Source organism: Vulpes lagopus, chromosome 12 (genome assembly GCF_018345385.1).
Source record: "Vulpes lagopus strain Blue_001 chromosome 12, ASM1834538v1, whole genome shotgun sequence".
NCBI lineage: Eukaryota > Metazoa > Chordata > Mammalia > Carnivora > Canidae > Vulpes > Vulpes lagopus.
Window position 1 is genome coordinate 46,924,249 of NC_054835.1, and position 21,880 is coordinate 46,946,128.

Here is a 21,880-nt window from a genome sequence, read left to right on the forward strand (position 1 = left end):
CAACATCTGGTGCTTTAAAAAGGAGACATATGTGGAATAAACTTTTAAAAACATTTGATTAATTAATAATTTCAGGACCATTGCTGGAGTGCAAGAATACTGAGTTTCTTCCTCACTGAAAATTTCTAAACTGAGCAAAACACTGTTTGGGGGCAGCTTAATTTCTGGTGGCAAAACAGTCAAAATAATAAAAGAAGAGAGATGCAGCAAGCATAGGGTTCAGTTTAACTGATCTATACCATACAATAATAAAGATTTTATTTATTTATTCATAAAAGACACGGAGAGAGGCTCTCGAGACACAGGAAGAGGGAGAAGTAGACTCCCTGCAGGGAGCCTGATGTGGGATTCAATCTCAGGACCCTGGGATCACTACCTGAGCCAAAGGCAGATGCTCAACCACTGAACTACCCTGGTGACCCTCCCCTTTTTTGGTAAAGATTCATTTATTTTGGGTGGGGGGTTGGGGAAGGCAAAAGTGAGAGACAGAAAGAGAAAGAGAGAGAATGAAAATGCATGTGCAAGGGAGTGAGCGTGCAGGGGTGTGGGGAGAGAATCTCATGTAGACTCTGCGCTGAGCATGGAGCCCTGATGTGGGGCTCAACTACGTGACCCTGAGATCATGACCTTTTGACCAGTAAGTCAAAATCAAGTCGGACACTCAACCAACTGAGCCACTCAGGTGCCCCAATGAAGATCTTTTAAAAATTCAGACTCGGAAAAAAAAAAAAAAAAAATTCAGACTCGTTCACATATAAGTGACTCACCTTATAATTTGAGCCCCCCTCAACCCCCAAGATTTTATAACATGTGCTGCCTAACTTTAGCAAAGCTGTATTAGCAAAGCTATATTTTTAAAACACAAGCATTATATTTTAATAAATAACAGAAATGCTTAAAATTAAGTGAACTATTCTTTTCAACTTAAACTAGCAAATAAAAAACCCTTACCTGTCCGTGTAGTCCCTCCTCCTGGAGGAGCCTTGGCTGCCATGTCATCCCATCTCAGGCTTGCCCACAGTAACCGTAACATAAGGCTCACTCCAGCTAAGGACTTTACAGTCTGAAGTCTATACCTGAATGAAAAACCCAAGAAAAACTACATATGTATTGTGTACATATGTGTACACACACACACACACACACATTCTATTATTAGACTGAAGAACTATTTCTTGCTTCCATTATTTTAATAATTATAATACGATTCTGTAAGCACTTTGACTATTATACATCCCTTAATAACTTTTTTCCCTAGGCATAACATGCATCTAACAACTTAAAAAAGGGTTTGTAGTCACTTCAAATGCCACATAAATTTATAAAATGAGCATGTTTCTTTCATTTTAATACTGTCGTGGCAAGAATTTATGTTAATTTTATACATTTAGCCTAATTCCAAAATATATGTTAGAGAAATTATGAAAGATAATAGAAATATAATTGTGTTACTAAAGATGATAAGAGTTTTGAGAAAAAGGATAAAATCTTAACTGACTTAGCTGAAACAAACAAATTGTTTAAATTTTCTCAAAATGCAAAACAAAAAAAAGACCCCCCTGTATATCCAACAAGACCTTTCCAAATGGACAGAAATTTTGCTTCCAAATGGTGGCTCTGTAAAACATGAACTATTGGATGATGAATACCTGGTATTATTAACGAACACTTTTAACCACATTAATATAGTTTTAGAATTTTACAATACAATGAGTAACAAAAAGGACAATACTCTATCAGTTACTGATCAGGAGACAAAGGAATCTCTGTGTTCCGTTTTTTCCTAAGCATTAGGTGTAAAATTATCGAACATTTTAGATATTCTTTTAAAAATAATATTAAAGATACATCTCAAATTTACAACTGTAATGAATATTATGTCCCAAGACAGAACTATAAAACAATGTAAAGAAACCCTAGGGTATCAATTCTCTTTTAGTGTCATCTTTGTGTAATTAAACACTCTGTTGACATTTCTACGTACTTAAATAAACACACTTGTTTACAGATACAGAAAATCTATAAAACTAAAATAATTTCCTCCCCTAACAGAGGTAGAAGGTAAACCTTAAGATAATCTGTATTTGAGAGGCAATGCTTTCTATTCTAAACATTAAGCTGGGAAAATGAACAATGGGAGAAAGGGAATGCTCCAGCCAGAAAATTGCAGCTGCTTTTGAAATCCCCATCTCCACCTGTGACACCAAGATTTCCTTTGTCGTGCTGTCGCCCTGTGAATCCTCTGACCTGGAGTACAGTTCTTAAATGGGAGGGTCAATGTTATCCAGTGCAGAGATGTCCCAGGAAGGGGGAAAAGTATGTGTCATGTTCAGACCACACCCCATAGAAATGCCTAGGGAACTCTGAATGCCAAATGGATATGTATTTTGGAAGAGAAATGTTTCTCATTCTCTCCCTTCCTCAGAACACTCACTACAGCCGAACAGCAACTTCAATGCATCTTTGTTTTGCAATGGAAACACCACCAGGTGGGGAATACACCAAAAGCCTATTCGTTCATGTATTCATTCAAAAAATACTTGAGTGCCTTCTATATGTGTCAGACTAACTGAAAGGAGCTGGAGGCAGGGAAATGAATTATAATCTGCTCTTATATCCTCAGGAGCTGTCAGAGAAGCATGAGGAGCACCTGACTTGGCTCTGGGATGGGGATCAGAGCTTTGCCAGAGTCTAAGAGGACAAAGATTGTGGGGGTAGCCAGGGGCACACACACGCTCAGAAGGAAAGTGTACAACAGTACACACCTCTTCCCAGAAACCACATCTGGTATGCTCTGACTGCAGGGCAGGGATGAGGAAGCGCAGCAAGAGACGAAGCTGCCATGAGAGGAGGGCAGAGGCAGAGTGTGCAGCACCAAATGGAAGGATAAAAGAAGAGCGTTAAAGGCGATCTGCATTAAGGCCTCTGAGACTTATCCAGAATAGGATGAGTTGTAAAGGGAAATACTTCTCAGAGACACGGTGCACAGGTGAGACGCTCTCCTCCTCCCAGGCCTGCAGTTGTAGTTCACACTTTGAAGGCTTGCTCTGCTCCATCAGAACATTCACAGGATAGATTTGACTTTTAGGAGGATTATGTGGCCAGCACTGTGAGACAACTATTGGTTCAAAGTGATAATGAAACACAGAATCAGGGCCCAGGAAAAAGGAAGTAAGGGAATGGACAGTGTGGAGGAAAAGAGAGGCCTAATGGATTGACAAGACAAGTTTCACTTTTCACTACTGCTCAGCCTTAACATTAAATTAATAAATATCAAACATGCACCTCCTGGCATTCTTAGCTTCTACTCTAAGCATCAGACAGATTTTTAAATTTTCAAGTGTGAATATAAAAATGCATTTCACATGCATGGTTTTTACAGCAATACACTTTTAAAAAATGCATTCTAAATCAAGAATACTTTACATTATTTACCCATGCCCCTGTTAGATACAAGGGATTATGTTTCCCTAAACTTCAGCAGATTAAGACGTTAGCACGTATTTGACAGCAATATCTGTTTAAAATGTACAGGAAGGTATCTCCTTCCATTGAAAAATGAGAAATTAACTAAACAGATACCAACTGTGCCCACAGTGCATATTAAAACATAACAATCCAAGGCTCCTGAAACCCAGCCGTGCAGAAAAGGGCCCTGGGCAACACTTGATCGGAACTGGTTCAGAGAAAAGTGCTTCCCAGTTGAGCCTACCTTCCACTTCAGAAAAGGAAAGCACAGAAAGGTTGGCCTCCACCACTGCCAGGTCATTTTAGTTAAAGTATTTGTACATAGTAACTTTTCCAGTGGGAAAGAAGTTACCTGCAGGACAGTCAAGGATACACTTTGGGACCGCTCTCAATGAAGAAAGCAGAAAAGTGCAGAGTAATCCTATAAATCCATGAACTGTAATGAAGAGTTCCTTGATTCCCTGCAGGATTCTGCAAATCCTTCATTGCAGGCCCTGCAGAGAAATTGTACTTTTCAGCTGTCTCTATTGAATGTGTAATGGAGTGATGATATTTTAATTCAAATCAAAAGATGAGTTATAAAAACCTTGGTCAAACCAATTGTGACTGGTCGTATTAATAAGTTAACTCCTTTAGAGAGAGTACTCATTTACACTTTGTTTTGGTTTTGTTTTATAATACTGGCTAATTATAATATAAAAGAAACAAAAAAAAGGCATGGTTTTAACTTAAAAAAAACTAAAAACTGGAACCATAGTAAAGACACACAGAAACGAAGCTTAAAGTGAAATGGAATCTGTTCAGTCACTTGAAGTAACTGCAGCTTCCTATCAAAATCTAGCAGCCATCAAGACTGTTCCTGACTCGCAAGCTTGCCCCACAGAACTCTTATGTTTTCAGTGTTTATGTTCCTCCATCCTTTCGAGTTGTGAGGGTGAAAAGATAAAAAGACAAGGACATGAAAAAGGACAAAGCAAGGACAGATATGTGAAATGTGATATAGCAGATACAGTACTGGACTGGGGATTTAGGAAAACTGGGCACTATTCCTAACTCTGTCCCTCTGTGGCCAGAGGTAACTTATTACACATCTATAAAAGATAAGAATTTCTAAGATCCTTTCCCAAAATGAAACTACATGATCTTACAACTGCCAACACTATGTACTTATGACTCATCCCCAAAGCTTAATGCCCAGAAAATTTTAAATTAAGACTATTTCTGGGTTTTAAAAAATCCCTAAGGAATCTCACAGACCTCTTCTCACATAAATAACAGAGAACTCCAAAACAAATGTTTATCATGCAAATAAATTATTTTAGGAAGATTTCCACATTATGATGAACTCGGTGTGATTCACAGGCATGTTTCCTATGTCTTATGTTTCTATGAATTACCTAATAGAAATAAAATACAAACATTCCAGAAAGTGGACTATCCAAGTCTCTTATTCTCATTCCCAAGGCAAACACATGGCAATAACTCAGAAAGTTAAACCACAAAACCAACTATGTTTGACATGTTTCTTCTGTCTTGAGGAAAGTAAAACTGAATTTCATTTTAAAGATTTAGACCTTTTCAAGTCTCTTAACATTTTTCCCTAAAGTTTTACCCTAAGTAAACTTGAGTACCTCCCAGCCAGCCAAATTCAAGATTCTCTGTTATCTTATTTCCATTACTAACCTGGCCCATTAAATTTCTGCTTCCCTGTCTCTTATTATCTCATTTTTTTTTCTGTAAAAAATGAGATATGCTTACTCAAAAATGCTTTTAAGAGTTTCTCCCTTCCCCAAATACATTTTAAAGTACATACCTCCAAGTGATACCAAAGGTTGGTCTAGGAGAAGGATAAGGCCATATGTCCAAGGCAGGTTTTGCATTGTAATTAAAATAAGGGACTTCTCGGATTCCTCCTTTCCTGGCCAACTTTTTTAAGTCATCATTAGGTAAAACAAATATGCTCTTCTTGCTGCTCTTGGTGATAAACTTTCTATACGATGGCAGAGCTGTACCTGAACGAGTCTTCTTGGGTCTTGAAAATTTCATGAGTTTCACTTTATCTCTTGTGGAATACTCTTTGCTCACGGTCATAGATGTCACTAGAGTGCCCCCTGCAGTGGTCAGCGAATCTGTCACTGTTGTGGTGACCACAGTTTTGCTCTGCTCCTTCACAGAGATGATGTCCACACTGCTGCCTGTGGAGGGTGTGGATAGCTTTGTGACTGTTGTAGTGGTGGTTGTGACAGTGGACTTGGCACAATTTTCTGTGGAAGAGACCACAGTCTGCTTATCCCCTTTTGCTACTTTGATTACAGTTTTTGATTCTGTGGCCACCGTGGATGTCATGGTTGTGACTTCTGTGATAACTGTTTTCCTCTTAGACTCTCCGTTGATATTTTCATCTCTGTTGGTGGGCAGACCATTTTCATCAACGAAATCATTACTGAGGTTAGATTCCTCTCCCGAAGTAACAGGTGAGGGAGTAACTTTCTTAACTTCTGAGGTTTCAATTTCCATATCTTCTACCTGATTTGTTGAACTGCTTTCTGGACAAGACAGTGGAGGCATGGTCTCAGACTCTTTGGTTGATGGCAGGGTGTCTAGGCCATCTTGGTAGTCGCCTGCAGCATCTGAAGATCTCAGTAAACGTGATTTTGTTTCCAAGTTGTTTTTTTCATTAAAATCTTCCATGATGACATCGCCATTCATGAATGGCTTTACAGCAGATTCTTTAACAGTCAATGACTTAATATCATTTTCAGGAATTATTTTATTTATATTATTAAGCTTTGATTCAAGATCACCACTTGCTACTTTACTCGCAGAGATTTCTTTCAAGGATTCCCCTTTTAAATATGTTTTGGGTTTATTATCTTTTCCATTTATTTGATAAGTACTTGCTTTCTGTCCTTTCTTTTCAGACTCTCGATTTTCATTATTCTTTCTGTCAGTGCTACTTTTTAGATTGATTTGATCAATACATTTATTAACTGATCTCTCCTCTAATTTCTGTTCTTGACTTGGCTTCCTACCATTTGCTTCAGTTACCTTACCCTGTGGTCTCTTATAGTTGCTAGTGGACTTATCTGGAACAAACTCACGTTTCAATGGTTCCAAGCCTTCAATACCTTGTTCTTGAGTTACAAATTGCTCAGAAAGACTTTCATTGCTATTCTGAACAATCATATCTTCTTCACTGCTGTCCTGAATAGACATAGTATCAGAACTATTTTCCAAAGTGCTGTTATATTCAGAGATACATCCTAGTTTTCCTTCAAAGTCCACTGCTTTTGACAGAGATGGGAGATCTCTATCATCAGTACTTTTAGGTACTGATGGAAGTGAAGGGCTCTGGGAAGGAGAAACAATGGTGTCATTATCCTCCTGTATGAGTGTTTTTTTGTTCTTATAGATCAAAGTACCAATTCCATCTGCACTAGCTAGTTTGGAGTCATCAATGAGAAAGTCACTTCCTCTTGTTTTAACCTTATTAAGTTCCTGGCCTTGACTGGTAGGTTGAGAGAGACTCTCATCTATGTCATTTCCAACAGAATTCTGTTTTTGACAGTTTGTCTCTGGGCTCTGAATGGAGATGTCATCTAACATTTGATCTTTTGGATAAAGTCTGTTTGTTGTATGATCAGGATCATTGATTCTAAGAATTGAGGAATCGCTTTGTGAACATCCTCGAATCACATCTTCAGATTTACCATTACTTGTGTTAGGGCTTTGTTCTTGTCTAAGCGAGTCACTTTGACACCCTTCTTTTGCTTTTGTTATTACTGAGGACTCAGAAAGGCTTTTTAAAGAACTTGTACACGTCTTCCCTATACCCTTAATTCCACCCTCCAACTTCATTTTCTCAAGGCGCTGTTTTTCTTCCAGTGTAAACTGTTTAACTCTCCTTTCAAGAAGTCCATCTAGTTTGGATGATTTAATTTTCTTTTTATAACTAGTCCTTAGATGGAAGCCCTCACTGACATTGACCACATCTACTTGAGAACCTTCCTGACAGTTTATATGCGGCTCTGTTTTCACATCATCATCTATCTCCATTGGTTCTTCCTTAAAGGGTTTCTCATTGTCAGAATCTAAAATTTCTTGAACATCTGTGAAACAAACACATTTATGTAAATGTTAACTTTTAGTCTCAAATGTGGAATTCACAATATTTTTATTTTAAAAACCACCAATGTTTATTTTCATTTCACTCACGGGGCTTCAAAAATATACATATTTGAAAGCTCTTGAAACATGATTAAGATAGGTCAATGGACAGGGCTAAACTTTATAAAAGGTTAAAAAACAGACATTTTGTAAATATTTAAATACTCTGATTTTTAGTATCTGAAGTTGTAATGTTACAATGAAAAATTACTTAGCATGTGACAGTTACCCCATACGCCAGTACCTTCATGGAAAATTTTATGTAAGATATTTCATAGTCATAAAATATCTTAAGGCTTATACATTATCTAGCTTACCTAGTTTTTAAAGAATGACTTTTCACAAAAGACAGTATAGGTTCCTCAGAAGGCTGGACACAGAGATATCAGCTCATGACCTAGGATTCCACTACTAGGTCTTTACCCAAGAGGGATGAAAACATATGTCTACATAAGAACTTATACAAGGATGTCCTTATCAGTATTCATAATAGCCAAAAAGTAGAAACAACCCAAATGTCCATCAATTGATGAATGGATAAACAAAATGTGGCACATCCATACAATGCACTATTATTCAGAACTAAAAAGGAATGATAAAATGCTGACATATGCGATAACATGGGTGAATCTTGAAAACATTACACCAAGTCACAAAAGACCATGTATTACGTGATTCCATTCATACAGAATATCCAAAATAGGGCCAATCCATAGAGATAGTAAGTAGACTAGTAGGCTGGGGGGATTTAGGGAGGATTAGAAACTGGGTACTAAGGAGTATGATGTTTATTTTCGGGGTGGTGAAAATGTTCTAAAATGGACTGTGGTGACAGCTGAACAGCTCTGTGAAATACTAAAAACCACTGTATATTCTAAATGGATTAGTTATATAGTAAATGAGCTGCGATTCAATAAGGCTGCTATCAAAGAAATATAAGGCAGTACCTCTCCTGCTATGCAAACCAGATCCAATACAATCTTATCACCCCCAGGCTGCCCTCCACACCTGACTCTCCTTACCTTGGTCCTTCTTCTCAGTAATCTTGGAAACGTCCATTTCATTTTGGTCTGCCCCTTTTGCAGCATCTGAATCTTTTACCTCGCCTTTCTCAGAATCAGGCTCTGTTTTTATTTTTTTTGGACTCCGTGGACTTTTTCGTCTATCTGATTCATCCATATTTTCATCCACATTTTTGGCTAAAAAGAATTGAGTGTGTGTATATATATATAATTAAAGGTATTCTGAACATTAGCAATCTGCTTTAACAAATCTAGTTTAGTGGAAATTATATTTCTAGCAATCTATACTGTTTTCTATTTAAAAAATATAAAGCTTGAAGATAGTATATACTTTCCTAACATGCTCAACTGACCTAAAGCATAAGAGGAATGAGCACATTTTAGATGTACTTCAGGATCTTTCATATATGACACTATTTCAGCTGCTCAATGACTCCACAAAGTCTACATCAGTGTTTCTAACATACTTTATATTAAAGAACCATATTAGGAAAATAAACACTTAAGTATTTTTTACCCAGAGTCCGTGGATAGACTTCAAGGCTATCTAAGAGCCAGTGAAATTAATTACAAAGGTTTGTTTGTATACTTTTTTTTTTCTGGGTAGGGAATCACTGTATTTATCATAGATTAAGAGAGACTTCAGAGAAATAACCAAATGCAATATTTGGCCTTGTCTGGACCTGATTTACCACCACCATTAAAAGGGCATCTCTGGCACAACTGGGGTAGCTAGAATAGTAACTGAGAATCTCAAGATGGACATGTTAAATATTGTTAAGTGTGTTGAATGGTAATGGCATAATTTATGGAATGACCACTCCAATCAGAGATATATGCTGAACTGGTAGATAACATAATTTCTGGAATTTGCTCTAAATACATAGGGGGGAAAAAACTCCAGAAAAAAAGTAGATTATTACAACTAATAGGAGAATGACAGAAAGATGATGCTTTTTTACTTTCGTGTAGTTTAAAATTTTCCATAAGGAAAAAAAAAATTAAGCCCATGATACAGAACTATTGTCCAGGTGAATTTTCTTGGGCCTTACAGGCATTTTCTACCTTTTATTATTCTCTTCACTTGATCCCAAATATCCCAAGGACTTAGCAACATGTACCTACTCCTTCCAGAAAGATCTAGCTGAGGGAAGGGAAAAGAGTGCAAAAAACAAACTTGGTATCTGTCAAGACAGTAGGATACTGGGGAGAGAAGAAACGAATCATAGAACAGTGATAGGATGTGTCTGGACCTCACAAGTAACAAAAGGACAAAAAGTAAACTGATACTCTCCTTATTCAATGCTTCTTCAGTTATTTCAGAACAACTGGGCAATATTTTTTCAATGATTTCAAGTTTCTCAAAAAGAGCTTTATATAATAGTAGTAGCCCCACCTAAAAGTTTTAAGAACCCAGATGCTTAAAATAGACAATTATAAAATACTTGGGATGTCTTCTCCATTAAAGATATTCTAGACATAAAGACAATTAATATCCTTTGTTAATCCTTGCACATCGGTACCTTTATTGACACTTGTAAACTAATATGCAAAGCTAAGGCATTCAGTCTGAGTTAGAATGGAGGTTAGAAATAAGTGACGCAAACAAGCTGAACACTCTAGTCTTCTGATGCTAAGTCAAGGTTCCCTGAAACGCATTTCTGTTTTTTCCAGCACATCTGTGCCTCTGTCATATGATAAGATTAGGTTAACCATTATTATAGGGGCCAATAGTTCTGAGATTATTAACTGGTGGTTACTAATACTAATGCCTTCACTGTAATTCTTATTCTATACTAACACATGCATTGCTACCACCGGAAAGGAAAAGCTCAAAAGATGTTGTAAGACCAACTTGGTACCTGACTGGATAAAGGCCCAGAATTTGGACAATAGAAACAGTATGCTAAGGAAAGTGGATATGAGATAAATCTGCAAAAATCTAAATATTTTGCTTATTGATAATCTGGATTTTATTACACAAGACAAAATAAGTCAGATATAATTAAACAAAAGCTCTCTGTAATTCTACGTGCTATGTGGGTAACTGGAGCAACAAAATGGCAATAAAAAATGTTAATCTTTTAGAATTTATTATAGTGGACATTTGGCTTGAATATAATCAGATCACAATAATAAAATTTAATATTGAATAGTTCTAGTTGACAAATAGAACAATTCACTGAGCATCTATTATGTGCAAGACATTCCTAGTCCCTATAAATTCCAGTGACCCTTATAAGTATTTTCCCATTAAAAAGGTAATCCAAAATGATAACTTTATCACATTAATAATTCAAATATCTCAACCAGTCCAGGATTCAGCAGAACCATTTACGAAGAAGCCAAATTAGTTAGCTAGGTATGTACACAATACTCACTACAGCATAGACTTCATAGGAAAGAACACATCACACCATACATTAGCAAATTACACTGCACAGTGTGCAGAACTGCTTTTGAAAATAATCAGGTAACAAAAAAGTGATGGCAATGTAGAGTGCAAAAAAGGACAGTGGGAGCAAGGAGACATAGATTCCAGTCAGAGTTCTATCTGTGTGAACTGTACATAACTTCACATCTTCATGAAATAATCTACTCATGGAATGTGAGTTTCAAAACAGATGGTGTCTTAATAGGGCAGTTCCCCTCTAGAATTCTGTGACTCTAAATATATTAGTTGTTAGCGAGTAGCACAAATGGAGTTAATATCTCCCTCGTTTATGTGGAAGTGTTTACAGAAGTCTCTATCACTTCCTTTCTGGTTTTGTAATGTGCTACAACATCAAGATTACCAGATAGGTGGTTCCTTAGGAAGTCAAGTAATACTGAATTTAAGATTTTATTTTATTTTTATTTTTATTTTTTTGAATTTAAGATTTTAGAAAAACAATTAGGTGCTGAGGCCTTTTTTCTTTTTTTTTTTTTAGGAAGTTCTATTCTATCATCTTTCTTTAATTGAAATCCTAGTTATAAAAATCCTGAGAAAAAAAGTAATTTAAAGTATTTGAGCTTATTATTAATAAATAAACTACATTGGTGGTTTTGCATGTTCTATTAAAAATTCCAGAAAAATACTTTTATCCAAAATATGGTCAATGCACTACAAATTTATAAGAAATAGCACAAAATCAAAAGTTATGATATAGAAAAAATAACTTCAATTACTTACTTCCTTCTAATGATTTTCTGTAATTCACATTAGTATTGCCTGGCAACTTAGGAACAAACCTATAAACATGAGTTTTACTAATCCAGCTCCAACCACCATATCCTGTTACTCTGTATTCCTCTCCTTTTTGTTTCCAAACCTGGTATAAATGAAAACATTCTGATTAAACAAGAATGAGAATGCTTATAAAGCACATGTGGTTTTATACATTTTTACCAAACAAGAAAAATAGGCAAATAAGTTTACCAATTTTATTTTCAAGAGGAATCAAAGATTTATGAAAAACTGAATACAGCTGACCCTTGAACATGGGGGTTTGTTGACTCCTCCCCACGCAGTCAAAAATCCATGTGTAACTTTTAATTCCCCCCAAATTTAACTCCCAATAGCGTACTGTTGGCCAAAGTCTTACCAATAACATAAACAGTCGATTAACACATATTTTGTATGCTATACATATTTATATATTGCATTCTTTACAATAGAGGAAGCTAGGGAGAAGAAAATGTTATTAAGAAAATCATAAGGAAGCAGGTGCTTGGGTGGTACAGTCAGTTAAGCATCTGACTCTTAGTTCCTGTTCAGGTCATGATCTCAGGGTCGTGAGACTGAGCCCCATTGTTGGGCTTCATGCTGAGAGAGGAGTCTGCTTAAGACTCTCTCAGCCCCTCCACCCCCATCTTTCTCTAAAATAAATAAATCTTTAAACAAAAGAAAAAGAAAATCATAAGGAAGGAAAATACACTTACAGTACTGTCCTATATTGGAAAAAATCTATGTGTAAGTAGACCCATGCGGTTCAAACCTGTGTTTTTCCAAGGTGAACTATCCCCTTTTCTAATATGAAAAATGTAACACAATTTTACAGTTTTCTAATAATTTCAACAAATTAGTCTAATAGCTCACCTATATTCTAGTAAGATAAACCTATGCTTACAAAACTGCCAGAAAGATTTACTTTGTTCCAACTACATTAAAGAAAAGATTATGTCAAAGTAAAACAAAATTTAAGTATTCAAAGTTGGAGAATACAAGTCTCAGAAATGGTTAACACTATTTTAAAAGACTATAATAAGAATTACCTGATGTTTAACTGGAAATGTATATTTTACCCATGTAGCTTGTTGCATTGTTTCTTCCTCTTCTTGTTTTTTCTCTTTTTTCTTGACTTTCTCCTTCTCTTCTCTTTCAATTGATGTCATCCTGTGTAACCTAAAAATATATGAATGGAAAGACAGAACTGCATTTAACTTTGAAAAATAAAAAAGATAAAAATACAGTACTGAAAATCAGGAGGACAGAATCAAAGGCTGGTTAGCTATAATCCCACAACCCAGACAACCTCAATCAAAAAATAACTAGATGTACAATTCTATAACAGGAAAAATCAAATAGTAGAAAAAAGCAAAAACATGCCATCCTTCCTAAATGTGTCCTTATAAGAAATACATTCCCTTATGGCTTATTCCTAAAACTATCTATACACCAACATCCTATTTACACAAAACAGATACTACATTACAATCACAACTACATAGCATGTATTCAATGAATTACTACACTAGAAGATCTTTTCATACCAGAAGATACAGATCTTTTTTAAATAATTAAATAATATACCCCACTGCACGGACATACTATAATTTACTCAACCAGTTCCCTATTAAACAGTACATTATTTCCTTCTCACCAAAAAGACCAAGAAATCCAAAATCTTTTATTTTAACCAATATTTCTAATTCTATCTAGCATTGGGGGTTTTAAAGTCATTACACGCTCCACTAAATGTACAATTCAGGCTTTCTACATCCATAGAGAAAAGGACCCATGAAGCTCCCACTCCTGGGTGAGGGGAAGGGCTAGGAAAGAAGGACCCACACTGATTAGCTCCAGTCATTAAACACAGGGCACAGGCCACACTCTTTTTCAGGATGTAAAATGTATCATTGCATCCAGCAGTAAGGAGACAGGCAGGCCTGTGGTGGGGCTCTACATTAAGATGATTAGACTGAAAAATTAAAAATTAAAAAAAAAGATTAGACTGGATTTTTGTGAATGGGAGTATTTGCCATAAACAAGGACACTGATTAAAACCTATGAAGAGAGGAGTCTAAGAGCTGTAGTGGTAAAAAATTGCTCTATCACACCCTACCCAGATGTAGCCGATCTTGCATGTAAAGCCATGTGAAAAAAAAAGAAAAAAGAGATCTTTTGTCAACTTAGGGGAGGAGGAGGTTCTGGAAAGATGTGAAAAGGGGTTTAATTCTTTTTATCTCTATCCTCCCACTAAAAACTCCCTATTTATCTCCACTTTGAAGAAAGCTTTGTGTCCTATGATATAGACCCTAGAATCCAGTCTTGCCAGGCTGAGAGCTCAATGCCTATTAGGTGCACAACCACTACTATAGCAAACATTCTTCATTCTCTCACAATTGACGGGAGGAGGGGAAAAGGAGCAGATTCTCACCAGGAATGAACTTATTCAAGTATCATCAACCGGCTACCACTCTTGGGACCAAGGGAGTGGGGCATGCTCTGTAGGCACAGCGTGGTGGATAACCTGATAGCTTCAACCCACTACACTGAGCCAGGATCAAGTAGTATTTTTCAACAGAGCTTTTGTGGGCTAAGCTTTAAAAGTCTCCAAAAGTTCAGGTCTGACACAGCAACTGAGCAATCTTCGCTGACAACAGCCAGGAACAGAGCCCTGTGCAGGGAGGCCACCGGGGCAGAACACAACTGGGCTGAGAGCTCAGTCTGTGCTCTTGGTGTTCACATGGGAAACAAACATTGTCACCACCAAGTACAAGGGCTTCACTTTGCTGAGGATATCAGGCCAGTGAGGTAGTACTATAGTTAATCTATGATGTTAGCTACTCCAGAGAAAATTCTATTGTTTTCACTGCCACCAAGACAATCTTTATGTTTTGAAAGCAAAAAAGGTGAGCTCTGAAGGAATGCAATTCCATTTGGATAGGCAGAAACCTTGGCTACTGCTGGCAGCCTAGATGCCCCAGGAAGGAAACCCCATGGTGCTGGTATTGTGCAGCTTCCAACTGCCACTCCATACTGGCAGGCACATTGGGTGGCAGGTGTTTCTTCCACACCTCCATGGTTCAATGGAGAATGTGACCAGGAGTAGGCACCAAGCCTCAGCTCCACTCCCAATCTCCATGTGGTGCCCAGGGTCTTGTTGTACTTGTTTTGCTGTTACAAAGTTATAAGAAAAAATGCTTTGTGTCTTTCTTAGTAAACTTGTAGAGTACCCCCAGTACCCTCAGGGGTGGGGTAGCTAAGTCCAGAAGTTCTTACACTGACAAGTAAAGCCATAAAGCTCTTCAGAATTGTACACTTCATGCCGCCATCAATTATAAAGCCACCCTTTCCCACACCTTCACTCAAGTACCAAACTTCTAAATTATTAGCCCAACTGAGAGATAAAAAATTATATCCTAGAGTTTTGATTGACATTTCTTTAATTACGAGAAAAGTAAACATTTTTATGTCCACTGGCCTTTCATATTTATTTTTCTGCAAAATGCCTGTTCAAATCCTTTGTCTTGTTTGTACTGGACTATTAGTCCTTTTCATTTATAAAAGATCTTTGTCAATTAAGGTAACTTCCCATTTGTGTTGCAAATATTTTTCCTCAGTCTGTCATCTGTCTTTTGAGTTTGATTATAATATTATTTTTCCACTCAGAATTTTAAATACATATATCCACTTTTTTCCTCTATGGCATCTGGGTTTTACATCTGTTTAAAAAGAAAGTATCACAACAAAAACATAAATTAATCCATAGTTTCTTATTGAAGTTTTTTAGTTTTTGTTTTTTAAAAAAAATCTTCATTGATCTGAATGTTTTTGCTGAGGCAGGGATCTAGATGGTATTTTCTCCAGACATGTCCTCTTTCTTTCTCTTACATACAAAGCTGTCATTGGTAGATGCTCATATGTGCTTAGGTCTATTTCTGGATTCTTTGTTCTATCCCACTACCTTAAATCTTATTTTCTATTATAGCTTCAAAAATGTTCTAATATTGATTCCCTTTTTTCTCATACCTACTTCCCATTTCTTGCAATTAATTTTTCTAGCTGAAATATTAATATCATTTTGATCAAGCCTGTCTGCCCCCCAAGGAGGGAAAATTCTATTAATAATGCAAATAAGTATTAATTTTGATAGATTAAATTAATATAATTAACATAATGCACGGTTTTAGAAAATGTAGTATACATATTTAAACTATCTTTATTTCTTCATTTTCTGAGTATCCTTTCTATCTTTAGTAAAGCTTTAATGATTTCTTTACATGATCCTAATTATTTCCTTGGTAAATTTATTCCTAGTTGTTTGAGGGTTTTTTGTTGTTATTGGGATCTTTTCTTTCACTACAATTTTTAAAAATATGTAAGATGTAACTGGGTTAGGAAAGAGAACTTTGTAGCAATAACCAAATACATCGGAATCTAGTGTGTCCCATTCCCAGTCATCATCCTGACTTTGGGGTTATTGTCCCCTTACTTTTCTTTATAGTTCTATCACTCATGTATATCCCAAACAGTATAAAGTCTGGCTTTTTTTTTTTTTTTTTTTTAAGATTGTATTTATTTGAGAGAGAGGACGGCAGGGGGAGTGGTAGAGAAAGAAGCAGGCTCCCCACTGAGCAGGGAGCCCGATGTGGGACTTAATCCCAAAACGCTGGGATCATGACCTGGGCTGAAGGCAGATGCTTTCCCAACTGAGCCACCCAAGTGCCCCAAAGTCTGGCTTTTGACAACTCGGTAGCAAGACTAAAACTAGCTGCATGAACAAAGACCAATACTGTTACTATTAAAAAAAGGTTCCCAGGAAAAAATAAACTTGTCCCTGGGTCTGAAATGTGAGGGTGAGGGTCTGAGTGAGGCCTGGAAGATACTGGGCTCACCATACTCAAGGTTATCTGGCAGGATGTGTGAAAGGTACAGGTACACTGCACAGATATGATCCAAAGTGAACTGCTATGGACTTCCTACTTCTATGCCTTTTGAGGATTCTATGGTGTGACTCATGAAAATTCTGTTTCCCCCACTGACTCGGGATATGGCCCTCTTAGGCAGGTTACCATTTGTCCACCTGTATTATTGCTTCCATGGCCTTATTGGTGCTGTATTCTCTGTTTGTTTCCCTTTTCTCTGTGGGTTTATGCTTTAAAAAATCCCCTTGCCATAGTTTTCATGGAGTTAAGCAGGGAACAAATAAATGTATTTATACAATTTGTTATTTTAACCCAGAACTCCCACAGTATTTTCTACATAGTTACTGTTACACAAAATGTATTGTTTAGCGGACACCTGGGTGGCTCAGTCAGCAAAGCATCTGATTGCGCCTCAGCAGAGAATCTGCTTGTTCCTCTCCTTCTGCCCCTCTCCTCACTCAGGCACGCACAGCGTTCTCTCCCTCATTTATTTATTGACTTATTTAGTCAATAAAATCTTTATTAAGTTTTCAGATTGTTTCTGATGGTTTTTTAATTTTCTTGGGGTTTCTAAGTATCTAATTAGGTCAACTACATATAATAATTATGCCTTTATCTGCCAACACGTACATACATACACAAGCACACACACACACACGTATGTAGATTTTATTTCTCTTGACAAACTGCATTAGCTAATACTTTTAGGAAAAGTTAAAAGACAGCAGTGATAGGGGGCATTTTCATTTTCTTCCACCTGAATGTTAATGGGAACGCATCAAGAAAGCATGATAGTTTGGTCTGGAATACATCTTTTTGGGGGCAGGTGGACAGCAGGGGTGGACAAAAAAAAGACTATTCTCTATTCCTATTTAAGCTTTTTTTAAACCAAGAATTAATGACCTTATATCTTCTTAGTGTCTAATTAGATGATCAAAGTTTTCTCTTTGACTTCAAATGGCATGATATTAATAATCTAGTCTTATTAATGGACAAGTCTTCCATTCCTAGGGGAAGCCAATTATCCATGGTTTATAATTTTTAAAATTTACTCCTGAATATATTTACTAATGTTTTAAAAGTACCTGAATGCACATCTATTTGCCATTTAATTATTAACCAATTATAAATATTAATAAAAAGAAATAGGGCCATAATTTTCTAGCTATCTACTGTCCATTTCTATATATCAGGTTTTATTACAGTGTTCTACTAACAAATAATAATCTGCAAGCTTTCGTTCTTTTTCTATTTTATAGAAGAATTTGAATAGACTTATCTATTACCTGAAATGTGAAGAACTTCCTTATGAAGTCATCTGGTCCTGCCCACCTCCTTATTGACAGGTGCAGTGATACCCTTTAAAGTGAACCAAAATCCTCTTCCTGCCTGAGAAAAGTGTGTGGCCTATTCCCTACTGTCCAATAATGGAGATGGGGGTAGGAGACCCTATTCCTCAGCCCTTCTATACAAAACTAGAAGCCCAGTGGGCCCTTCATCTATGGATGGAGGAAGCCTGAATACTATGTTAGTGGACCCTCTGAAGGTTTAAAATCCCTAGTGCCAGTGAGAGTGAATCAAAAATACTGATTGGTAAGGCTCCTTTTCTATTTTTGATGTTGGTGATTTGTGTTTTCCCCTTTATTTTTTCTTTCCTGATAAGCTCATCAGTGGTTTGTAAATTATAATGGGATCTAAGGTAGGTTTTCTATTTCATCAAATATTTAATATTCAATTGTTCTTGGTATTTCCTGTCTTCAGAAGGACTTCTTGAGACATATGCCTAGTCAATTAATTTGTAGTTCTTCTTTTCTAGTGTAAGCATTGAAGACTACCAATTTCCCCCTGGGTACTCTTTAGGGGCAGCCTACAAAATTTCAATGTATGTAGTTTTCTCATGAACACTCAATTCAAAGTGTTTTCTAGTTTCCATTACATTTTTTTTTTGACCATTTGTAATTTATTTAGAGGTGTATTTCTTAGATTTCAAGCATATAGCTCTTGAATTACCTTAAACTTTTACCACAAATGTTTGTATTCACAAACAATATTTTAACATATTATCCTACATGCTTTTAAATTTTACATAAATAGAATCACACTACATTTATTTTTAAGTAGAAAACTGTTTTCACTCTGTTGTACATATATGAGATTCAATCTTGACACTTGCCCTAGGTTCACAGCTGTGTTAATATTAATAGCCCATTATAGTACCACAACATAACTTTTTCTTTTTCTAAGATTTTATTTATTCATGAGAAATACACAGAGAGAGGCAGAGACATAGGTAGAGAGAGAAGCAAGCTCCATGCAGGAAGTCTGATGTGGGATTTGATCCCAGGACTCCAGGATCATGCCTGGGCCTAAGGCAGGCAGGCCTCAACCACTGAGCCACCCAGGCATCCCCACACCATAACTTAAATGTGCCTAATTATGGACATTTGGAACTGTTACCAAATTTCACCACTACAAAGTATTGTAAGAAACAGGGGGATCCCTGGGTGGCGCAGCGGTTTGGCGCCTGCCTTTGGCCCAGGGCGCGATCCTGGAGACCCGGGATCGAATCCCACGTCGGGCTCCCGGTACATGGAGCCTGCTTCTCCCTCTGCCTATGTCTCTGCCTCTCTCTCTCTCTCTCTTTCTCTCTCTCTGTGACTATCATAAATAAATAAAAAATTTTTAAAAATATTTAAAAAAAAAAAAAAAAGAAACATTCTGGCATGCCTGGGTGGCTCAGTCGGTTAGCATTTGACTCTTGATCTCACCTCAAGTCTTGATCTCAGGGTTGTGAGTTGAAGCTCTGCACTGCGCTTCATGATGGGCATGGATCCTTTTCTTTTCTTTTTTTTTTTTTTAAGATTTTATTTATTTATTTATTTATTTATTTATTTATTTATTTATTTATTTATGAGAGAGAGAGAGAGAGGCAGAGACACAGGCAGAGGGAGAAGCAGGCTCTATTGCAGGAAGCCTGACATGGGACTCGATCCTGGATCTCCAGGATCAGGTAGGTCCTGGGCTGAAGGCGGCACTAAACCACTGAGCCACCCGGGCTGCTCCCATGGAATCAACTTTTTAAAAAAACTTCTTCATGCTTTCTCATGTACACATGTAAGATTTCTCTAGGGTACTGAGTGAGGAATACAATTGCATTTTCAACTTTGTTTTTACCAAATGATTCTTTAACATGGTTGCAGCAACCATTTTGCTAGTTACTCTTCTATCAGCAGTGTTCCAGAATTCTCTATTATATCACCTATTTACCAATATATTTAAAAATTTTAACAATACCATGGGCATGAAATAATATTCTCTAGTTTTATTTTTTATTTTTTATTTTTTATTTTTTAAATTTTATTTTATTTATTTATGATAGGCACACAGTGAGAGAGAGAGAGGGAGGCAGAGACACAGCCAGAGGGAGAAGCAGGTTCCATGCGCCGGGAGCCTGACGTGGGATTCGATCCCGAGTCTCCAGGATCGTGCCCTGGGCCAAAGGTAGGCGCCAAACCGCTGCGCCACCCAGGGATCCCTATTCTCTAGTTTTAATGTGCATTTACCTCACCTTACCAGGGAAATTTTCATGGTTTTGGCTATTTGTGTCTCCTTTGAATTATGTTTGTATCTTTGGTCTTATTACTAAATGGTTTCGTTTTTTTTTCTTATTGAGCTGTAGAAGTTCTTGAATATATTGTGAATACTAACCCTTTTTTGATTATAGAATGATAAAAAAATTTAAAATACCTTTACCAGTCTATGACTTAGTTTTTTAGGATGACACATTACTATAAAACTTAAACAACAGAAAACAATCTATACTTATGTGATCTATACTTATGCGATCTATACTTATGTGATAAAACTAGAGTCAAAGGAAGGGTAGAATAAAACACAAACATAAAATTACGGTTATCTCTCAGAGGAGGCAAGGTAATGTGAACAGAAAGCAGATGCAATAGGGATAATGTTCTTACTTTTAAACTGGTTGATGAATTCACAGGTGTTATTTTATTATGACCCATTATTGCTTATACATTACCATCTTATATATGTATCATGATATTTAACACAAATAAGGAAAGTCACCTGTAGTCACAGCACTCAGACACATATATGCACAGTCGACCTTATCTGATAGATAACAGCTTATTAACGGAAGAAATAATGTCACACTTTGGTACGATTCAGAACATAATAAATCAGGAAGGAAAGAAAATCAAGAATAAGAGAAAGGATGCCTGTGTGACTCAGTGGTTGAGTGTCTTGCCTTTGGCTCAGGTCATGACCCTGGGGTCCTGGGATCTCGGTTTCTCTCATAAACAAATAAATAAAATTTTTTTAAAAAGTAAAAGAAAAAGAACAAAGTATGGGAGGGAGTGGAGGGCAAAGGAAAGAATATGGATGACACAGAGAGGCAAGGGGAAAAGGGAAATAGAAGAAGAGAATGAAGTGGAGGAAACAGGAAGGGTAGAAAGGAAGAAATTTTATTCATTCCAAAGTCATAATCTCTTATATTTTCTTCTTGGAAGTTTTTCTTTTCGCACTTAGGATTTACTCTACCTGGAACTGACTACTGTGTATGATATAAAGAATGGGATCCAATATTCCACTGTACAGATAACTCAAATAGCCTCATCACACCTCCTACTTAAGAGTTCGTCTTTCTTATTATTTATTTATTTATTTATTTATTTATTTATTCGTCCTTTTTAAAATTATTCTCTATCATCTATTACATCATTATAGATGGGCTGGTCTCTTTCTGGATGGTTTATTCTGTACCACTGGTCTATTTATCTTTGCATCTATACCACAGTATTATTATAACTACCAAATAAGATTTATTACCTGGTAGGACATGTCTTCCGACCCATCCTTTAAATGTAAACCCTATTATTTCCCTTTTCCATAAAAAACTTTTAATTTTTAATTACCCATGCTATTGAAATTAACTTACATAACAACGTGAAGAAAATTCACACTGTTTTTTTGGGTTTTTTTTTTTTTTAGTTTTTTTTTTTTTTAAGATTTTATTTATTTATTCATGAGAGACAGAGAGAGAGAAAGAAAGAGAGGCAAAAACATAGGCA

General features: G+C 36.5%; 1 protein-coding gene across 12 annotated transcripts in view; it reads right to left on the reverse strand.

Annotated features, from left to right (window-relative positions):
• The window catches only part of BPTF (bromodomain PHD finger transcription factor), a 159,086-nt gene that overhangs the window by 47,896 nt on the left and 89,310 nt on the right, over positions 1–21,880 (reverse strand). For all 12 annotated transcript variants that reach the window (XM_041724350.1, XM_041724349.1, XM_041724348.1 and 9 more), the window contains 5 exons: positions 12,912–13,041; positions 11,830–11,968; positions 8,658–8,834; positions 5,282–7,577; positions 952–1,076 (listed from right to left, as the gene is read on the reverse strand). In XM_041724350.1, coding sequence (XP_041580284.1) covers positions 952–1,076; positions 5,282–7,577; positions 8,658–8,834; positions 11,830–11,968; positions 12,912–13,041 — 2,867 coding nt within the window. The remainder of the gene's footprint in view (positions 1–951; positions 1,077–5,281; positions 7,578–8,657; positions 8,835–11,829; positions 11,969–12,911; positions 13,042–21,880) is intronic.